This window comes from Gambusia affinis, linkage group LG15 (genome assembly GCF_019740435.1).
Source record: "Gambusia affinis linkage group LG15, SWU_Gaff_1.0, whole genome shotgun sequence".
NCBI lineage: Eukaryota > Metazoa > Chordata > Actinopteri > Cyprinodontiformes > Poeciliidae > Gambusia > Gambusia affinis.
The window spans coordinates 13,767,434-13,789,465 of record NC_057882.1 but is presented as its reverse complement, the minus strand read 5'-3'; the positions used below and the strand labels follow the sequence as shown (position 1 = coordinate 13,789,465).

Here is a 22,032-nt window from a genome sequence, read left to right as displayed (position 1 = left end):
CATATTGTAGTCTTTGTTCCAGATCTTAACAGTATGTGATCAGTGTCTTTCATCTCCTCAAAAACCTCTGGTATTTAGGCTGGAGACATGCCACACTCTGGTCAGATGTCAACAAAACAGAAAGCAATGCAGACCCCTTTCACAATGGCACAACATAAGTCCGGTGTGTTTATTTTTGGTACAGATTAAATATTATTTCTTATGTGTATTTGCTTGAGGAATGGGGGTGAATATACATTAATGTACAAAAAAAAAATCTAATCATCTAAAAAGTTTTCAGTCATGTACAGAGTTTTAGAGATGCACCCATTTCAAAAAAAATGTTTCTCGCTGCCAACTGCATGTCTTGATAATTGAATGTTCTCATCAGAAATCAATAACGTAATTACAAAGAAAGCAAACAAATAGTTTCTTGATTTTCAGCTTAAAAGATTTTGTTTAGTTTTATTCTCTTTTTGGTCAGAAGTGGATTTTGCTATTTCTGTTTGGTTGGAATTTTCTACATCATGTTTACAATAATGACAAAATCCCCAGCAAAGAAAAATTCATTTCGCCAGATAGGCACCAAATTCTGTAATCATTGGGAACTGACACTGCAGATGTAATTGTTTTTTGTGCCTTATAAGTGTTGCCTCCCATATTTTGTCACAAAACAAATCTAAACACATAAATTAATAAATATTTTAATTTCTGATCTCTTAACAAGGATAAACGTTTTTTAAAGTCCTATGCACATGGAGAAAAAAAATTGCTTTGAAATAACGGTAGTGATATCACAGAAAGAAGCATATACTTGTGCTGGTGTAACTAAAGTGAATACGTTTTAATAGCTAAGTATTATTCTTAATTTGCAAAGCTGTCCTTACTGTGCAGAGTATCTTATTCATATATAGTCTACCTGGGTTTCATTGTGCATATTCATACTTACCTCAACTTGCAATGAAATCGTAATTTCTTTACTGTGGAACAATAAAGGATATTTCAACTCAATTCAATTCTAATACTATTGTATTTTTTTATATGGACTTTAGCTTATGACTTTTTGAAAGTTTTTTTCCGGACAAAAGTGAACAGTTTCTGCAGTAAGGACATATTTGAAGCATTCACGACATTTTATTTAATCCAAAAGGTTTCTAATCAATAAGATTTTCTAAGCCTGGGGTACATGGCTTCAGTCGTTTTTATTCAGCCATATCCCAAATCAAAAATAAATTTTAACACCCATAGCTGACATGACTGCGCAATGAAACAGTTATTCATAATATAAAGGTCGGACAGAGCATATACGTGTTTATGACTCGAACCAAGTCGAGACTTCTTATTTTTCTTATTTAGTTTAAAAAGAAGAGTGAAATGGTAACAGACTCAGCAATTCCCGAGCCACATGCGACAATCTAATACAACAAATGCTCCTCAAAGCATCAGTAAAAAAAAAAAAAAAACCCCATCCGGAGGGGTGTTCCGAATCCAACTAGACAGGATTACTTATGAAAGGGGACGCCAGGATTTGAAGAAATTTATTGTAAATGCATTTTTGACTTATGTATTCAGATGCTATTATTTATTTAATTGTCTATAACGTCTCGGTCTCAGATATAATAACCCGAAGTATGGTTGAAACAGCAAATTTTACACTCCCCGCCAAATAGTACGAAAAGTGGTTCAGCCCTGGAGGTTAGCGGAAGTTGTTTCAGCTGCCATGTTTGCTTGCTTTGTTGTAGGCTTCTACTAGCTTTCCTACAGAATCAGTAAGTGTGGAAATGGAGCCGAGCTGGAGTACGTTTCTCTTCCAAGTAAGTTGGCTCTTTTTTGGGAGGGAAACCGGGAGAGTTCGCGAAACAACCGCAAACATTTTACGCACCCGTTAGCTTAGCAGCAAGTTCGTTTTATATATTTGAACGAGTAGCACGAAGAACAAGTAACGAAGCAAAACAATGGTTTATGAATCCAGGCTTCCAGCTGTGAGGCTTGGGAATGACGCTAGAACAAAAAAAAATCAAATCTCCTCAGTTCCAATGTGGAAAAAAACGGCCTGTGTGTAATTTTAGATTGTGGATGCGAAATACTTAGAGTGAGAAAGTGAATTTTGGTAAGTTTGTTTGGCTGGTCGAAGCCAGCAAAACATGCGGTATCACTTGAAGTAAAGCTGGAGACGCCACTGCACCGTTACAATCGAGACAGACCTGTTTTTTTCCCCTTTGACTGAAGGCTTTGATCGGACGCCGTAGAATAATGAGATAAAACGTCGGCGAACATTTTCTGTGCAGCATGTGTAGTAAACTGAACATTTGTACGTTATTCACGCGGATGATGTTAGCAGACCGTAGGTTAGCCGCCACTGAGATTTACTAACGGCAATTCCCAAGTCCGCGGTCAACTTTCCGCTTGCTTTAGCCGGTTCGCAGTAACTAGCCGAGAAGCTAACGATGTTTAGGCTGCCTTCATTACACTCGCAAGCTAATTTGGCTAAATCTGGGCGAGGTTGCAGTAATGAGCTTGGAGAAACGAACGGTACATAATTTGAAAACCGGCGATGCCTAGTTTTTTGCACATTAATTAGCTATTTATTCAGATGAGCTTTGTGGAAAGGAATTCAAACTATGCAATGCACTAGCTAACATCAAGAAGCAGGCTGGAAAATTAGCAAGGATCATCGCTATTTAAAATGTTAATTTCTCCCAGAAAGTTTAGTGCAATTTTCTATTTGAGTAATTTCGCTGTCTTTTCTCTGTGCATAAAAACGCCATTCTTAAATTTAGTGTGATAAAGTTTTATTAAGAATTTTATGACTTGGCGTTGAGTTAAAGAATTTAGTTTCCTTAGAATACGACATGAAAAAATTTTGGATTTTGAATTTGTCAGAAATACCGGGCTATGTTTTACAAGTTTTTGTGTTGCTGCTTTTCTTGTTTACTGCGTAAAGGTAATTTTAAAAGTACATTTGCTCAAGTTTGTTTCCCAACCTAGAACTGTTTTAGAACGTTCTTGCTGTATATAGACTGATTAAACTCTGTTTTTGAACTTTAACCTATCAATAATACTAAAAAAATAAATAAATAAAAATATTCAGAAAGCTGTGCTGCTGTTTAGCAACTTAAGTTACGCTAAAGAACCTTTCGAGCATAGGTATTACTGTATTTTGCCAGTTGAAAATATTTGAATTTAACATTCAGATACTTATTTAACAGATTTGATTAAATAACTCCTTATGTTAAAAAGCTTTTGTAAACCCAAGATTTGTCAGAAATATTATGTGTACTCTCAGTATTTGTTGTTTTAGATTTGTAAGCAAAATCTGCAAAAAGTGTTTTGTTTTTTATTTATCGAAAGGAAGAATTTTATTTGAAAGAACTCAAAATAAATATTCAAACTATATCAACATCATGCATCTACGTTTGGACTCTGAAAGATGCACTGCAATTTAAAATAATGGATTATATTTTGTGAAAGCTTAAAATAGTGTTCATGTATGAAATCAGTTTATTTTTGATGAACAGGGCTTTAGATCCTTAAAGATTTTAATTACTATAAAAAGCATAATACACATAAAAAAAATTCCCATAGTAGGTATTTACACTTGTCTTTTTTCCTTTATTGAATATGTATATATATCTTTATTTGTAAAATAACTTTTGTGGCTTCATTCACTACAAAGTCCACCATTTACTTAACTAACTAGTGTTTATTTAATGATGTATAGCTTGAGGACAAGGATGTAAGTGATCTAAAAACTTGTTATAAGTAACTTTTATGAAGTTTACTTCTTGCAGTAAAAATTGGTTATATATAAATAGCCTAGGAGCATAAGCACTGAACTTACAGACTGCAGCTGAAATGCATTTACTTGAGTGAACAATATTCTAATTACTTTAGCTAATATAATTTCCAAACTAAGTTATACATTTTTAAGAATTGATATCTTTTAAAACTAATAACTGCTGTAAAAATCTTAAATTTTAACTATTCCATTGGCAGAAACCCTATTAATTATATATCTTGCAGACTACTATGTGGTCAAAAGCAGTTCTAGTTGCATCAGGTTTTTTTATTTAAAAATTAAGCGACAGGCTTTTTGGCATTGGATGAGCAGTTATGTTTGGGCTTGGTTTTAGTTATCTGCCATCCAGCTTGATACATTTTGTGTTATGTAGCCCACACTGTTAACTTTCAGAGATCAATGGTGGAAAAAAAGACATTGATTTGTTTTATCAAAATGCTAATTTTGTGTGCTAGCTGGTCACTGCAAGTTTGAAAACCATTTAAAACATGTTTTAGGGACTCCTCCTGCACTCGGGCTGCAGCCAATGAAATCCTTCCTCAAAATCCTAAGCCAAGCCCCCTTAAAAAAAGGTTTAAAAAAAATTAGTGTGTGCGCATATATATATATATATATATATATATATATATATATATATATATATATATATATATATATATATATATATATATGTGTGTGTGTGTGTGTTAAGTTCAAGTATTTTAAATACATTTTTTTATACATCTTCTATAAAAATATATTTCGGTAAGCCATAAGCTCTACCTTTGCTGTCAAAAATATTTCAGAAAATAAATTGCATACCATGACCCCCAGATTGTTATAAAGCATATCGAGTTCATGTTAGACTTTAATCTCTTAGTCCCCTTCTTTTTAAGTAATGACAAATTTTCATGTCCAGCTGTGCTTGACGTCAGCATTTCAAAGTCCGTTCACTTGTTGCCGTTGTTTATGGCCACCTTTAATCTCATTGGCTTTTCTTCAAAAGTCCTAAGTGTTTACAACATATAGATTGTTTTTTGACAAGTTGGCATATAGTTTCATGATCTTTTTAACTGCATATATTGTAAGGAGAATTGTTTTTGCCGTTTTAATGAATAGCAATAAAGCAAAAAAAAAAAAAAACAACAATGTATACTTATGATTTTTATACTGTGTATAGTGAAAATGTGCTGTTAATAAATTGGATTACACAAAATCCAATGTTTTAACATAAAAAGATTTTGAAACTAACTTCTTGTCTTTCTAAAGATGCTAATATTAAATAAACTTTAGTTGTACTTTGGTAGTTTTCAGCCTTGTGAGAGGAAGTCCTTTTATATTTGATTTAAATGACACAGTGAGGTAACTAAGCATTGCTCAAATCACCCTGCTTTATGATGCAGTGCAAACCCTAACTGAATATATCAGGTATCCCCTAAAAATACTTCCTCGGTTATAGCACATGCTGCAAGTTACATCATCAGCAGAGTCCTTGGCGCCTCCAAAGTTTAGCCAGGTTTACATGTCAAAAGAGGATCAACAACATATAAAAGTTCTGTTTTCCAAGAACTTATATTGACTTTATAAAACGTATAACTAGGCCTGTCGCGATAAACAATAAATCAATTAATTGCACAATAAATTAAAACTATCGACCTCATTTTAATTATCGGATTTATCGTCTCTTCCAGCCTTTCTCTCTTTCTGTTGATGACACTTAATGAAAAAAGGCTCAACTCCGGTGCTCTCCACTGACCCTCATTTCCTTAGTGTAACACCCAATGCACACTACACAATCTTAGAGTTGTCGGCCAATTTTCAAAACCTGAGACCACACATTAGCCAACAGAAATCCAAGGTATAACGGTTCGATCAGGCAGTGTGGTGTCCAACAATGGGCACCAAATAATGGCTACACGTTCAGTTAACTGATTTCAAAACCAGGCATTCATCAGTGCTTTACTACAATCTACCTGCCATGCATGTGACTAGAGTCAGTCCTGACTGAATGGAAATCATTACAACCTGTTTATGTCACGTTAACGAAGAACAGCTGAAAAGTTACCAGGTTTATCAACTGCGGTAGCAATTTCGCTCCAACTCCACCTCTTGTCATTTCTATATTCTTTGCACAAAATGTTGAGTAAACATTGTTGTTTCCACATATCATCTCCAATGTCGCTGGACTTCGGTTGCGCCAGCTGTTTAGGATTCCCCTCTGTAATCTCCCATCAGAAAGCATGGAGGGGAATCCTGGCTACCTGTGTTAACATTGGGGGAAACCCCTGATTTAGATCAGCAGCCACAACAATCTACCTTAACACACCACACACTACAGGATGATCGGTTATGAAATCACAAGCAACAATCTTAGAACGGCCAACGTTCTAAGATTGTCACAAAGCAAAATTTGTTATCATGACAGGCTTACGTATAACAAGAGATTTTGTCATTTTTATTATTTAATGTTAATTTTACCATTAATAATCCCCTTCAGCTTCAGGCTATTTTCTAAGTGAGTTCTTGCTAAAACAGCAGCACAATAGTTCCGCAATAATAGAACAAAAACTCATAAAACAAACTCGTTCAAACAATTTACGTTTTACTCTGCAAACTTTTTTTTTTTTTTATCCGCAGTCCGGAAAACTTTATAAAGGCAGATCATGTAATCATATTTACTTTTTTCTTCTCTTTGATTTCTTAGTTTTTCCTGCACAACTTCTGGTTTTGTATTTGCTTTATTCTAACAATTGGCCAAGCAGCTGTAGAGTGCGGCACAAAAGATTGAGGAAAGGCGGTGCATAATCAGACCATGAGCTCAATTCAAGTCTACAGTGGCCCACGAAGCCATCAGGACACTCCCTCCATTTTGATGTTATTTATGAGGGAACAGCCCCAGTTGTCAGAGCACATTTGTGTCAAAATGGTCAGAGCTGCATGAAGGCACAGCAGCTTACAGGCCCTGCACCTCTGTGTACAGGCCAGGCTGTTTGCAGTGGCATAAGCTTCACAAAGAGGTTTCCCGACTGGTATCCCCCGCCCCTTCGCACACACAAACACACACCACCCCTGGTGTGCCAGCCGACGGGGTTGCATTGGCATGATGATGACTAATTCTGGAAGGTGGCAAGTGTAAGCAGGTGCTCAGACAAATGGGTGGTGGCATGCTCTACGAGTTCCCAGGTCCCAGTGCGCATGAGGGAATGACGGCTAGTTCGGGCGAGTGCTGTGTGGATAAACAATGTCTCTGTCTCATGAATAGATGAGCCAAATCAATGAAGATGAGCATACAAAGATCCCCCGCTGAGGCCGAGTGCATCACTGCTCAGATTTGTGTCTATCACAATGGGCTAGATGACATAAGGAGGACATTGTGTGGTTCATTTTTCTTTTTTCCGTCCCGTCCCCTCTTTTGCCACTCCTGTCTTGGCTGGCCTTCTTGGATGGATGATTGGACCTTAAAGGGAAAGGTCAAGTATGTTAACTTGCCATCTCTTGCTGGTGGTTGACAAGGTGGTTTTCTTGACTTTCTACTTGGTGTGTTAAGTAAATGATGCATCTTATGCATAGTTATTTATTTTTACAAGTGCTTACTTATGCTTTAAAATAAGTTATTTTTATCTGCAGGAGCTTTCCACTTAAGGGTTATCTCAGTGAGCAAGTGTACAACAAGCAGATGTTTTGGAAGTAACTTTTTGGTTTGAACAACACCAATACAATTTCCAAAATCTCTTGGTTATGTTGTATTGGCTTGCCTTTCCCTTGAAGCCATATACTAGGCATCCTTGCATTTATGTGCATTTACTTCTGATATGCAAGTTATACATATCAGAAGTATACAAAGTTGCTGGTATACTTCAATACAAGCAATTTTTTTAAAAATTATTTTACTTTTTTTTTTTTAATTCAAATTATTTTATTTGCCCCAGTTTAATGTATATTTTTCAACCAACAAAACTTGTGATCAGATAACCTTATGTAAACAATATTTAGAAAACAAAATTAATCAAGAATATTTAACATTGAGTGTAATTTAATTATTTCAAACAGAAAGGCAAGATTTAATTGACTGAGACATAAAATTATTGTATTTATACATGGGCCTGTCACAATAAGTAGTAAGTCAGTTAATTAGATGATAAATGAAAACAAGCTCAATAATTGCTATTTGCATAATTTATTGATTTTTTTTTTTTTTTTTTTTTTTTTTTTTCTCTCTCTCCACCAAAAACTGCATGGGAAAAGTTTTCAGTCTGGTGCTTTGCTCTCAATTAGCCCTTTATTTATTTATTTTTTTTAAGGGACAATTTTGTTTATAGAGACTTCATAATTCATTTAATTTGTTGTTTTGTTTATTTTGAATATTTCAAATGTCTTTCAGTGTAAAAAGTTCATTAAAATTTAAAGCTTATTGATCTTTCAGAATGTGTTCTTGCATTATTATGCCATTACTATTATATTACTTTAAAATGGTCTCAAATCATCAATATTATTACTTATCGCAATAACTACTGGGGAAATATATCATCCAGCAAAAATTTATATTGTGACAAGCCTATATATATATATATATATATATATACATACACCCAAGTTATTTATTTTGATTTTAATACACAGACTGAAGTAACAATATTGATTAAATATTCAATTACTTGTGTTCCAAGGAGATAATCAATTTTGTCAATTTGCTCTCTGTAGAGTAACAAGCTTCAATCTGATGCTTGGAAATGTATAACGGAAAAACATTAGGTATTGTGAAAGCATAGCTTTCAAAAATTGGTATACTTATTGTCAGTCAGCCTGTAGCAATACACGACAAAGTTAACAGTATAAGTGCATCACAGTTATGGAAATGAAAGCCACTGTTTTAGGTAACTGGGTTGTTGTATTGGCTGCACCTCACCCTTCATTGCTCTTGCTTATTAACACATCAAATATTTTTGTTTATCTGTACTTGTATCAGAATCCTGCATTTCTTTTATACTATTGAATTGGTTGTCAATAACGTTTAACAGAACCTTGAAATTAATCGACTTCACTGTTATTATTCGACTAAACTATAAAAAAAGTTTTCACCCCCCCCCCCAAGCCGTCTTTGTATTTATTCGATTTCAAACTTTGGAAAAATTGAGTAAAGCTTTGTCCAAACTGCCTTGAGTTGTGCTAATTGTACACTTTCTGGGTGGCTGATTTTATAATATTTTCAAGGCCTCGACATGTAGAACGACAAAGAGCTGAAGCACCACGTGCAGTTTAACGGCCAGTTTTAATAATTAAACGGAAGCTTCTATGTCTTCCACAAAACAAGACATGAGGCAGCTGATTTTAGTTTCTGCACTGGGTTCCACAACTGTTGATATTCGTTGCAGCTCTGCCGTAAGCTCAAACAAAGTGCATCAGCTCATTTCAGTTTGCGTAATATTTTTATGTCTCACTCAGCTATACAAAAGCATAAATTCTTTTGTTACTAAGACAGGATATATAATGAATTGAATATTTGAATTGGAGCTGCACTACTTGTTAGCTACTGCTCATTGTTCTCACCTATTTTTAATTTTTTTCCTCATCTATGTTTTGGCAGTCATCCACACTAGCTTGCACCTGCAGAACCCAGGAGAGAAAAAAAATGGTGCACCAGGCCACAGACAGAACAAAAAAAATATGTAACAGTGTATTTTATCATCCTATCAAGTTTGGTGACCTGTATTTTTGTGTGTCGAGCTGTTTTCTGCCTTACTAAATCCAATTTTTTTCTTCTTTTTCGCCTTTCCTTTTCTCTTAACCGAGCTCTGCGCCGGGGCTAATGTCCTGCTCTTCATGAGCCTTCTTGGCAGTTAGGCTGGACTCTGCTATGCCTCTAATTTGGTATGCTTGCTTTGCAGTCACATGATGAATCAGCGCCGTCGTGATGGGATCATTTTTCATCCAGTATATTTGGATTGTTTTTGCATCAGTTGCGCGCCGCGTCGGCCTCGTTAATGACAGACCCCGGTGCCCACTTTGTATTCTGTTAAATCTTCCTAATGCTTTTCATTGAGTTGTCAAAGTTGATTCATGGTTCTTCAGTGGCAGCTTCCAGTGGTGAAACAGCTGTCAGCAACAACTTGCTTTGTCTGCTGCGTACTGGGAGGACGGCTAGATGCTCTGAAATTGCACTACACCCTGCTGCTGCTGCTGCGTGTCAAACGGCACAAAACACTTTTTGAATTGTTTACCTCCAAATGTCTCACATTTCACCTAAACATATGTGTGTTTTGTGTCTTTAGCAGGCCAATGAAGCCCTCCACCACCAGCACCAGGTGGCCCAGAATAGCCTGCTGCCACTTCTCAATGCTGGAGCAGAGCAAATTGACCAGAAGCCTGTCCTGCCTATCCAGATAGACCAGAAACCCCCTGTCAGTGCTGCTGAACTCCTGAAAGACAATGTGGCCAGCGGAGGAGGTCAGCGGCCACCGGTGCCTGTGATAAAGAAGGAACACAAAGGCAAAACGCCTTTCGTCTGTGGTTACTGTAACAAGGCCTTCCGAGACAGCTACCACCTGAGACGCCACGAGTCCAGCCACACCGGCATCAAGATGGTGTCGCGTCCGAAGAAGACGGCCCAAACCGCCCCCACCATGGTACCCATGATCGCCTCCATGCCACGGGAGAACAACGGCAACTCCTACATCTCTACGGTAGCAGGGATCCTCTCCACGGCGACCACCTCGGTGTCTTCGGGCACCAGCATCATGACGTCGTCCGCGATGGGCAACATGCAGCAGCAAAACGTCCCCAAGAAGCCCCCCAAGCCCGTCAAGAAAAACCACGGCTGCGAGATGTGCGGCAAGGCCTTCCGCGACGTCTACCACCTGAACCGCCACAAGCTGTCCCATTCGGACGAGAAGCCGTTCGAGTGTCCTATCTGCCAGCAGCGCTTTAAGAGGAAGGATCGAATGACCTACCATGTTCGCTCTCATGACGGAGGCGTCCACAAGCCCTACGTGTGTTCTGTGTGTGGAAAAGGCTTTTCCAGGTACAGATCATTTTCCTTTTTAGCCTTTATGTATGATGAAATTAACCCAGTGATAAATTTAGATATATATATATATTTTTTGTTCAAATATGTTACATAGAGTTGCATTATATATTTTTTCATTAGAATAACGATGTAACCCCAAATATGAATTCAGAAAAGTATTCCCAGTGCACCGCTAAGAGATTTTGTAACGGATCTTTTCATTTCAGTTTTTGTTTCATACTGTGAATAATATTTCAATATATTTTTTCCAAAAGCTGGATCCGTGAAGCAAAGGGAGGCAGCTCACTCTGCTTCATGGAAACTTGCAATAAAATCATTCAGATTATGCAACTATTAAAACTTCAACTAATTACAAGATGTTTCCTTTATTATTTAGTTTAGAGTTTTAGACAAAATTATTCAAACCCCTGGCACATTTACGTTTTATCATAAGTTTTAACATAAGTTTATTCAAATGTATTAAACTTTTGCTAACATTTAAATGCTTCCTGGAAATCCTGTCATCACTGACAGCTGCAGTCCAATCTTGAATATGTTCAGGAAGCCAACAGTGCCAATAAATATGTTTATTTGGATCATTGAAAAGGGTATACATTTTTGATCATGCTTTTTTTTTTTTCATGAAAAATACACAAAAGCAGAACTTATCTTTAGGAAAATTGATAATCATTTTCATTATTTATGCTTTGGGAGATGTTTTTCATTCCAACCAGAAACAAGATTTAGTTTGAGAGTACTAATAATTTTTATTATTTTTTTTTACTCATCATGAAAAGTGTTTCTACAAGATACAAGATTTTTTTACCTAATATTTGAGAGGAGAAAGGTCTTATTTACTTCCAGGCGAAGACCAGCCAGTCTGATTGGTTGTTTCTAATTATCACTGGAAGCTCAATTTTTTTATTTATTTTTTTTCTGATTACCTGTCACCTGCCATGCTGTCACAATAGTGACAGTTTCAACAAATGTGTAAAAAAAAAAAAAAAAAAAAAAAAAAATTTAGACAAGTTACATACTGCAACTTTAAGCAACCCTTTCATTTATCTTAGGGCCAGAATGTGAAAGAGCAGTCGGTGTTACACAGCTCTGCAGTTTGACAGGATAATTATTATAAAAGTTCAGCTTTTTAAACCTTCATCCGCATCTGTTACTGATCAACAACATTGGCATGGAAAGTAGATCCTTAACTTAACTGTGAGATTTTCAAATAACTGCATAACACATTTGAACCCACTACGACAGATGGATAACCTGAGTCACTTCACTTTGGATTTTTTTAGCCTCACTGTTGCCTAAGGACATCTATCTCTCTGCTCTAAGTGTTGGCATAAATGAACTTTAAATAAACTTTCAGAAAACTGTTTCTTATAGCTGTGTATTCCCTAACTTCAACACAGCACTGATATTTGTAAAAAGCTTAGTCATCTCTCTGTGTCAGCTTCCACTCCAAAGAGTGTTGTTAGTGCATCCTTTCGGAGCTTAAGCATTGTACCTTCACTTATCAGGGAAAAAGAGTAGAATTTACATTATATGAGCAGCCAATTTTGAAGAACAAGCACATAGCTGGCTATTTCCGCCCATTTTTCAGACCATCGGTTTAAGAAGAAAAAAAAAAGATAGATACTTTGATAATATAGGTTCCACTGACACATGTCATCCAAATTTTAAAGTGCACGTCTTATGAAAATAACTTAGTGATCATTAAGTATAAAGCGGCAACAAATCAGGAATATTTTATCTATAGACTAAAATATTCTATAGAATAGCTTTTTTATTTATTTATCTGGATTATTTCTACACTCGTGTGTTATATGGCTTTGATTCTACATTGAGAGTCGGTCTGGACCAGACACAAACACTGCAGACTTTCTTTTAGTCTGACAACTTCTTCCTCCCACTTATTCTTCTGTTCTAATCAACTCTGGCAGTGAAAAATGATTAAGAGTTGTCTGACTTTAAGGTGGTTGCATGAAAGCCAATTTGCTGCCAAACCAGGAAGAAAATTGGCTTAGTGATGGGGGGGGGGAGAAATAGTTTTACAACTCCGTTTTAGTTTCCTCATATGCTTTTAATCAAAAACAAATAGCAAGGCTAATGTAAAAAGGAAGTCTGAAATTTAATTTCTTGTTATGGGAGGGAAGACTGAAGTCATTTCACCCTCTGGTGGTTGCATTCCTGACTCAGAAAGAAAAAAAAGCCTCGGCTTGTCTGAATGCATTTTTGAAAAGTAATGTTTATTACAAAGAAAATAAAAAATTATTTTAGGCTGATGAGCTCTTCCCCCAAATGTACTTATTTCTTGTGCAAAAAAGGTGTTTTAGATTAAAAAATAAAATGTTTAACGTCGTGCTTTTACTGAATATTTATGGTAGCTAATTCAGGGCGGTTACCTAATACGGTAAATACTGCATGATTTTATGCTTTATTAAAGGCAGTGCTACAAACCCAGTGCTGATTTTTGTTACCGGTAGCAACAGTTTATGCTTCAGAAAAAAACTCTTGATTATTTCACTTTTATTTTATTCAATTGGATGAGTTTTATTTTTTATTTTTTATTTTTTGTAGATTTGTACTAATCATGCTTTTAATTCTGCGATAAGCAGTTTACTACCTATAATTCCTGCCACGCTGTTTCAACCACATGTTACAGCAGACGCAGTAGGGAGAGCGCTAGTGGAGTATAAGGAGAGGGGGGAGGCGTCACTTGTCACTTTGCGGTTCCCGCCAGCTTGTCACAGACTCTTTCCCCTGGGAATTCACTGAACCATGCGTAATGTTAAGGTCAACACATTTAATATGTCGTAAATAAACATTTTGCTTCTGAAGGCCCTTGGCATGACCTGAGATTTGCAACTTGTTGCAGTTTTAATAATCCAGCTTCGATTCGAGCAGGCAGTATTGGTGAACCGACTGTTGAAACATGACTTCAGCAAAAAAAAAAAAAAACATCAGCAGTGCATTTCAGCCAAGTTAGCATTAGCTGCAGCGCTGCGTACGGCAGTTTCAGGCATGCCTCCAACACGGTGACGTGGGCTCGAGACTCATCAGTATACTGGAAAGTGAGAATGGAGACTGAATAGCAGGCCACTGAGTCACTGCCACTCAGCTTGAAATGTAGGCATGCACTGTCTGGAGTCTGCTCTCCCTCCCTGTCAATAGGACGGCAATGAAAAAGGGAGAGAGAGAGAGAAACAAAAAAGTGGTCCAAATCCAGTTTCTGGCACAGCCGAGAAGTTTCTACTTGACTCTTAATTTGTATTAAGAAGCATTCCAGCAGCGTGAAGCTTTCCGGTTTGGCAGCAGCTGCCCTTCCTTACTCACTCCATAATGGTTCTGCTAAACATGATTCAGCTCACGGTTTCACTAGGACTAACACTCCGGCATAGGAGGGGCCAGCGCCAAGAACTAGCACTAGAAAGGTCAAGTGGCAAATAATGTTATCCTAGTGAACTTTTGTCAGTTTTAGGTAGGTGAAGTATGGTGTCAATGGGTTTGCGTGCATCCTAGTAGTTGTGTGTATTTATTTAAACATAGTTATTCATCTATCAATCGGAAATATTTTTTCAATCATTGAATGTCTTTTAGGCATGCAGGCAAAATAAATTCACACTTTAGTACTTATTTATAAACCTGCTCGATTAAAAACAGTGGGAATAACTCCCAGTGGAAATCAGAACTAATGAGTTTTTCCTCAAACTAATATTGTCACATTTTTGCCCGTTTGCCACCTATCATGGGAAATAAATGGCGATATCACCCAAATTTCAGCTTAATTAAAGCGCCGAGTGGAAATCGGGAGAAGAAAAGGAGAAGGCCGTCGCATTGTGGCGCATGTTCAAAAGTAGGTCAAACTGATTCACGCACCATTGGTTGCAGAGAATTAACTGCCATTGACTGAAATTTTGGGGATTTTCTGCCCATCTCCTCATTATCGAAGCAAACAGAGCACATCCGTCCTCTTGTGCTCATAGTGGAGTTCAAAGCTTTTTATGTTCTTATTTATTTAACATGGCATTTATAGTTAGAAATGTACAAATGTATGCTTAAAAAAAAAAAAAAAAGTCACATTAAATATTTACATGTTTCTGGTCCTGATATTGATGGATTTAATTTAAAATCAATACCACTTATGCATACGTAGCTTCTGCTTTTGAATTTGAGGTAACATTTCGTAGTTTTATTTGGACAAGGCTCCCCTGCAGTTCATACTTTCATGGCCTGATTTGGAAACTTTGTAGCGTTTCAGACTTCTAGGTCGTGCATACTATCGCTCAGTGAAACAAGGATATTAAATTAACATATTTCACGTCCTCTTTTTTTTTTCTCTCTCTCTCTCTTATCTTTAAATTTTGGAAAGCAAAGAACCTTTTGAACTGGAGCAGGGAGCTAAAAACAGCCCGCTATGGATTACTCATAAAAACCATGACGTTTCCCTGCGTCATCATTCACAAATTAAATGTTTATTTTTTTGTATTATTGTCTGTTTTTTTATTTAGGCCAGACCATTTGAGCTGCCATGTGAAGCATGTGCACTCCTCAGAAAGACCATTTAAATGTCAAGTAACGGTAAGAGCCCTCACCACCAGGTTTCCTTTGGCAGATTTTTTTTTTTTTTCTTGTTTTTTTGTATCCCACTCACACTTGTCCTGTGACTGCAGGCCTGTACCTCCGCTTTCGCCACCAAAGACAGACTCCGCTCTCACATGATCCGACATGAAGGCAAGGTCACCTGTAGCATCTGTGGGAAGATGCTGAGTGCAGCCTACATCACCAGTCATCTGAAGACCCACGGACAGTCCAACTTTAACTCCTGTAACAAAGGTTCGTCACTCACCAGAAACATACAACCAAAAATCGAAAAAAAGTAGTTTGATCTTCTACTCTAAATTACTGTACATATTAATCTGTATGCAAATTTGATATCAAGTCCTTTCTGAACCGTCTTCTGACTCATTTTTGCTGTAGAATGCCATGAAGTATAAACATCATGTAACATTTAAACTTTCCTGTATTTTGGAGTGTGCTAGGTTGAACACAATCAATCAAATTTTATTTATACAGCACATTTCAGCAGCAAGGCATTTCAAAGTGCTTTACATCATAACAAACACAAAGTCATGCAACACAGAATCAACAATCAAAACATTACATTAAGTCAAGTGCCATCATTAAATTCGTAATTAAGTACATTTCAAATGCAAATCTAAACAAGTGGGTTTTGAGTCGAGATTTAAAGGAAGTCAGTGTTTCAGCTGTTTTACAGTTTTGTGGAAGTTTTTTTCTAGATTTGTGGTGAATAGAAGCTGAATGCTGCTTCTCCTCGTTTGGTTCTGGGGATGCAGAGCAGAACCAGAAGACCTGAGAGGTCTGGAAGGTTGATATAGCACAAGCAGATCTTTAATGTATTGTGGTGCTAAACCATTCAGTGATTTGTAAACTAACCACAGTATTTTAAAGTCTATTCTTTGAGCTACAGGGAGCCAGTGGAGAGACTATAAAACTGGTGTTATGTGCTCTATCGTCCTGGTTTTAGTGAGAACGTGAGCACTAGCACATAATTTTGCAGTGGAAGGAAAACCCTGCATGTTTTTCTAATACTTTTTTTTTTTTTTTTTTAACAAATTGAGATTTTATGTACTGATATTCAGCCCTGTATTTTTCAGTACAGTTACAGCTGCAGGTCCTTTGGGTTATGTCTTTGCCCTTGTACATATGCAAACTGAATATTTTAGGAAAGCGCAGACTTTGTCACAATGAGTGGAGACATGATGCAAACAGCCATTTTTAAATCATGCCACAGTTTCTCAACTAGATTTAGTCTGGACTTTGATTCATTCGGTCCAAAATACTCTACTTTATCCCAAAGAGAAATTCTACTCATCTAAGTACCTTCTAAGGCTTTGTGGATGGTGATGCTGTGGGCAGGGAGGACTTCCATTAGCAGCCAGTCTTGCAACAAATCTGAAGAGGCCTCTGACTGAAGAATGCTGCTTTCACAGTCTCATGACTGATGTGTTGAGGGCGATGTGCTGTTTTCACCCACACAGTGTTTTGCATGTCGACTAAAAGGTTATCTAATCTAAATAAGACACCCTTTTTCTTAAAGGGGAAAATCACCAGTTTTGAACTTTGTGTCATGTTATGTTAGTCCCTTACCAAAAACACACCTGGAGTGTTGCTGTCATCTTTTCATGCATGCTTGCGAAATTCTTAAATCTCCCATGGCAACCATTCGTGGTTCTAGCGGCAGCATTTAGCTCATCATACGAACTACTTCTCAGTCTTCCTAAGAACGGCTTTAAATGGCATCATGCTGAAGGCAAAGTGTCATAGCGTGGGCTTCTTAAAGAGACTTAATTTAAATTTTTAACATTTTGGCTGATGCCATGCTCTACATATATCTTGTATATCTATATTCAGATGGTAGCTGAAATGGTGCTTTAAACTGTTCACAGCTTTACATCCATCCCTGTTTTCTATGTTCCCTGATTTTCATGATGCTCCTTGTTCACTTGTAATGTTCACTCCTTGTAATGTTCTCTAACAAATCACTCAAACCTTCAAAGAATACCTTTGTTATTCTCAAATGAAGTTAACATGACTATTTTATTTAATCATTAAGTGACTCCTGAAGAAGATTGATTGCAATGGATTTTATTTTACAGTATCAAATAATGAGGGCTGAATGTAAATGCATGCTACAACTTTATTTGTGAACTCTCTGGAAATTAAATTTTCCTTCCACTTCACAATTATGCACTACTTTTTTTTTCTTTTTGTCTTTTTACTTTTTTCGGTCCATCACATGAAATCCCAATAAAATACCTTGGGGATTGTGGTCGTTAGCTGGAAAGTTCCAGCTGTATAAACGCTGTAAGACCTTGCTGCTGTTGTTATTGCTGGGCCCAGAATTAACTCTCCCTTCCGTCTGAAGGTAATGAAGTCTGCAACTCGGCCTCAGCGACACCCGTGACCGTCTCCGCCCCCATCACCTCCACAATGAACCGGGTCAACGCCAACAACAACAACAACCCCGTCACCATAGCCGCACAAATGAACATTAGCACCAACACGGTCAACATCACGTCTCCCGTCAGCCTCCAGCACCCGGTCACCATCACCGGGCCCGTCAACATCGCCTCTGTGAACATCCCCGCCACGGCGCCCATGAATATCGCCCACCCGGTCGCAATAACCACGCCCATGCCCATGAATATAGCCGGTCCGTTAAACATCGCAATGAGGCCAGTCGATAGCATGCCTTTTCTGTCCCAAGTCTTGCCTTCTTCCCCACCTTGGTAAAAATAAGATAAAAAAAAAAGATGAATGCCAACATCTAACTGGCCAGAAAGAAAGGGAAAATGAAGTGAAAAGAGACTCTTGTCCTCACTTTAACAGCTCCCCCATCCCCCACCTCCCCTCACCCCAAACGGTGTCCACTTCATCCAGCTTTGAAGTGCAGCAGTTCCTTGAGCTGTGAGGCCAGTAGGAGATCCCCCCCCCCAAAGTCCTAACTGTGTCCCAACTAATGTTTAGTGACTGGCTCGTGATGCAGAACAGTTAAGTAGAATTCGAGTAGGATTTGTCTTGAAATCAAGACAGCCGGAAGGCTTAGTGTAGGCAGTTAGAATGATGAAACTGTGATTTGTATCATGACAAACAGGAGGAGAGGATTCCTCGAGTTTGCTTGAGGACCCCCTATATGAAAATACAGACGTGCTTTTGTAAGGGAGACGTGAAATGGACTGAAGCAATAACCAGGAATTGCTGTTTCTGATCTTTTACAAGCTCTCTCCCGAAGCATCTGGGCGTTACTTTGTATGTAGTTTTGTTTTGTTTTGTTTTTTTGTTTGTTTTGTTGTATTTTTTTTTTAAACTATAGCCTGCTAATCACTATTTAATGTTATAGGAAATGAGTCTAGTAAAAGGGACAGCTGCTTCCACTTGCATGGAAGACTATTTTTTCACAATGTTATAGCGTTTCTTTTTCTTCTCAGATAGTAAGTATGCTCTTGAGGTACAGTGACTAACTTGTACAGTTGACATAGTAATGTATTTTTCATGTTGGCATTTTAAATTTTTTGTTTGTTTTTTGCTTTTCGTCATTCAGGTGGACATCTGGACACTGTTCGCTTGACTCTGAAATTTCTTTACTTTGTTTTTCTATTTATATGAAAACAAAGTTATTTTTTACTCTTATGTGTTTTTATTTTTTTATGAAGTCAGAATGAAATGAGTCTTGCACTGAAGGCATATGCTACATGCAGGTGAACAGCAGTATTATCAAAGATCAAACAGAGTCTTAAGTGTTTTGGTCAGCCAGCCTGCACTTGAGGGCCCTCTAGTGGCCAAGTATGTAAATCCTGGACTTGTAGTGAAGCTTTTCAGGTTGCAATTGTCATCGCAAAAGGTGGCTGACGTAGTTTTAGCGGACTCTTTTGTTACACTGTTTTTATTCATTTAATTATTTATCATTACTCTGTTACAGCCCCGTGGTTAAACTAAGGAGTGATCACTCAGGAAACACAGAAACCCCGCCCCCCCCAACAAATCAAGAATTTCTTTGGATCTTAGGAATTTTCTAAGCTCCTATTTGAACGCCCTAAAGCATTTTGGGATTGCAGCGTTGTCGCTTTGCAAAATTACACTAACCTGGACGTCCGCGAGCACCAGTTTTAAGCAGCCGTCCATTTGAATCTTATCTTTTACTGTACAATGACATAAATGCTGTACATGTTTTACATACTCGAGCAAGTTTGGTCTCGGTTTGCACAGGCATGTGGCCTGAGAACTGTGCGAGTTTGCTACAAAACACGATTTTGTGTCCATTTAAAAGAAAGAAGAAAAAAAATGGGACAAGATTGACGTTGCATGAACATCCCAACTCCCTTCCTCCCTGAACACTGTAGCTGTTGAACATGAACTATTTTTTTAACGAATGCCATGTTATCTCAGCAGTGTTGCAGCTCTTTGAGTTGATTCAGTTTATACAGAGAAATGCAATATGCATGTATGTCTTTTTTTTTTTTTTTCCTCCCCGCCCCACATGTTTTTTTTGTTTGTTTTTTTTTTTTTTTGCGAAATGTTAGTGTAGTTTTTTTTATTCTTATGCATTTACGTAGATACACTATAATAGCCTGTTTGCCAAATTTGAAACAATTATAATGTGACGACCTGAATTATTCTTGTGAAATTGAACATCTCATTTATTTTCAGAGGAAAAAAAAAAAAGTTAATTGGAAACACCAGGAACCTTGTGAAAAGCAGTTGAATGTATATCTTTGTACAAAACTTTTAGTTCCAAGGATATGGTAGTTACAATAGATGTGAAAGATAAGAACCTTTTTTATAAATCTTTTGTATTAGAACATTAACATTGATAATTTTGTATATATGAGAGGATAGGCTTTCTGATTAGCAGAAAGATAAAACATTCCTACATTTTTTTAAATGTACGTTTGTCAAATTATTACTTAAACATGCGCAATGTTATGTGCCTTTTATTTGGGTTGTCTAAATAAAAGAAAACTATCAAATGTGCTAATGTATGAAGTACTGTTTGGTATAAAGGCAGAGATAAAGTTGCGGACATTGTTTGGAAGTATGAAATGTTTTAAAACTCCCTGGCTGATGTGATAAAACGCGGTGGCCTAAAGGCAGCAGATTCCAAAACTTCCCAAATTTTCGGCATACTTGGAGTCTATGCCTCTCCACTCTTCATTCAGACTCCCTGGATTTCCAAATGAAATGGAAAAGCTGGAAAGACACTTCTGATGTTTCTTGTTTAGAAGAACCTTCACATCGAGAATGTAACAGTTCTTCCCCATATCCTGGAACACATCCTTGTTCTTCCAAAACCTTTTCTTCAAAAATATCCCCAAAATATTGCGCTCTTTCATCATTAAACCGAACATTTTGGTTAACAATAGGAAGTTACATATTGCTGCCATGTCACAGAGACTATAGTCATACTGAACAGTAGAACAGATAACACGAAGTTGAGTAATTGTCATGTTTGTACGATGAGCTGGTTATGAGTTCCTACTCCTGTTATCGCAGCAGCGCTCCATAAAACTTTTTCCTCAAGACGCTTTAATCCACGCTGTGTTGTTTATGAGGCTTGTGCAGCATTTCGTCTTATCTCGCTGTGAACTTGAAGTCTCCTGAGCAGATCCAGGCACAGAATTGGTATTCTTGATCCAGTTTGCTCACTGCGTCCGATGAAAGACTGTAAAACAAGCTGCCTTTTATTGGTCTGCAGGCTGATAAAAGATATGCAGCATCTTGCTAGGCTGCTCCTTTCATTTCTTCCTTTAGACGGACCAGTGGCTGCAGCTCCAGGTCATTCAGTTGTGCATCCATTTCCACCCAGGTTCTTGGCAACACTCCACCTTTTTCAAATGGGATCTGATTTATTCCTCCTGTGTCCCCTGCAGTGCCTTTTGTCCTTTGTCACATGCCATTTCATTAACTTTCCCATTTATTAATTGCTCTAGCTATAGTTCAAGTCAACTGATTATTCGAAATACTGTTGAATATTATGTCCTAAAATGTAATCAGAAGCAAAATCGTGTGGCAAGTGATTAAAGACAGTTTCTTTACATGCATGAGTAGACATCATTTGTGAACACACAATCATCAATGGTGATTGTACAAGCCACGAACAATATAATCACAAAATTTACTATTATTGTTTGTTTGTTTTGAAAATGAATCCCACCCACACTATGTCCTGTCTTTCTGTACATGTGAAACGGAAATATGTGAGAGAACAGACCCTTGCTGTGTTGTTGACCACCTGCTAAAGAGAAAGGCACAAGACAAACACACCGATTCAAAACCTAAAGATAAAGGAGACAAATTTAAACCCCAACATTTCCTAACATTTATTGGATCCTGAAAACAAACGAAGGAAATGGAGGAACGTATTTCAGTCTCCGACAGCAGGACTTCCCCGTTTAGCAGAAACGGCTGCTTGTGGGTGGTTTGCATAATTATTCACCTATTTCTGGCAGTTTTGGATCACTCTTGCACACTTCCTTCAGCTGTGATGCGTTTGATTGTTTCATGTAGTGACTTTCTCCCTCCCTCATGACAATTCAGCAGAGCTCAAACCTTGCCTAATGGTAGACATTTCATCAGACTTAAGTAAGGACTCTGCGATACAAAATCTGTTTTGCTGAAACACTGAGCTCCACCGTGCAGTTTTATCTTCATGAAGACGCCCGCTCAGCATATAGGAAGTTCACAG

General features: G+C 37.5%; 1 protein-coding gene across 1 annotated transcript; it reads left to right on the top strand.

Moving 5' to 3' along the window:
* The first annotated feature begins 1,465 nt into the window (after positions 1 to 1,465).
* Positions 1,466 to 20,321, top strand: LOC122844725 (vascular endothelial zinc finger 1-like). The gene is made up of 5 exons (XM_044140443.1): positions 1,466 to 1,793; positions 10,027 to 10,775; positions 15,278 to 15,347; positions 15,440 to 15,602; positions 17,716 to 20,321. Exons 1-5 carry the CDS (start codon positions 1,761 to 1,763, stop codon positions 18,081 to 18,083), a joined length of 1,383 nt encoding a protein of 460 aa, XP_043996378.1. The 5' UTR covers positions 1,466 to 1,760; the 3' UTR covers positions 18,084 to 20,321.
* The last annotated feature ends 1,711 nt before the right edge of the window (positions 20,322 to 22,032 follow it).

Bases quoted from the DNA above. Each gene is read 5' to 3' on its own strand.
- LOC122844725 (XM_044140443.1), top strand. From the start codon at position 1,761: ATGGAGCCGAGCTGGAGTACGTTTCTCTTCCAA. The intron at 10,776-15,277 runs GTACAGATCATT...TTTTTTATTTAG, and splicing joins TGTGGAAAAGGCTTTTCCAG to GCCAGACCATTTGAGCTGCC. The intron at 15,348-15,439 runs GTAAGAGCCCTC...CTGTGACTGCAG, and splicing joins CATTTAAATGTCAAGTAACG to GCCTGTACCTCCGCTTTCGC.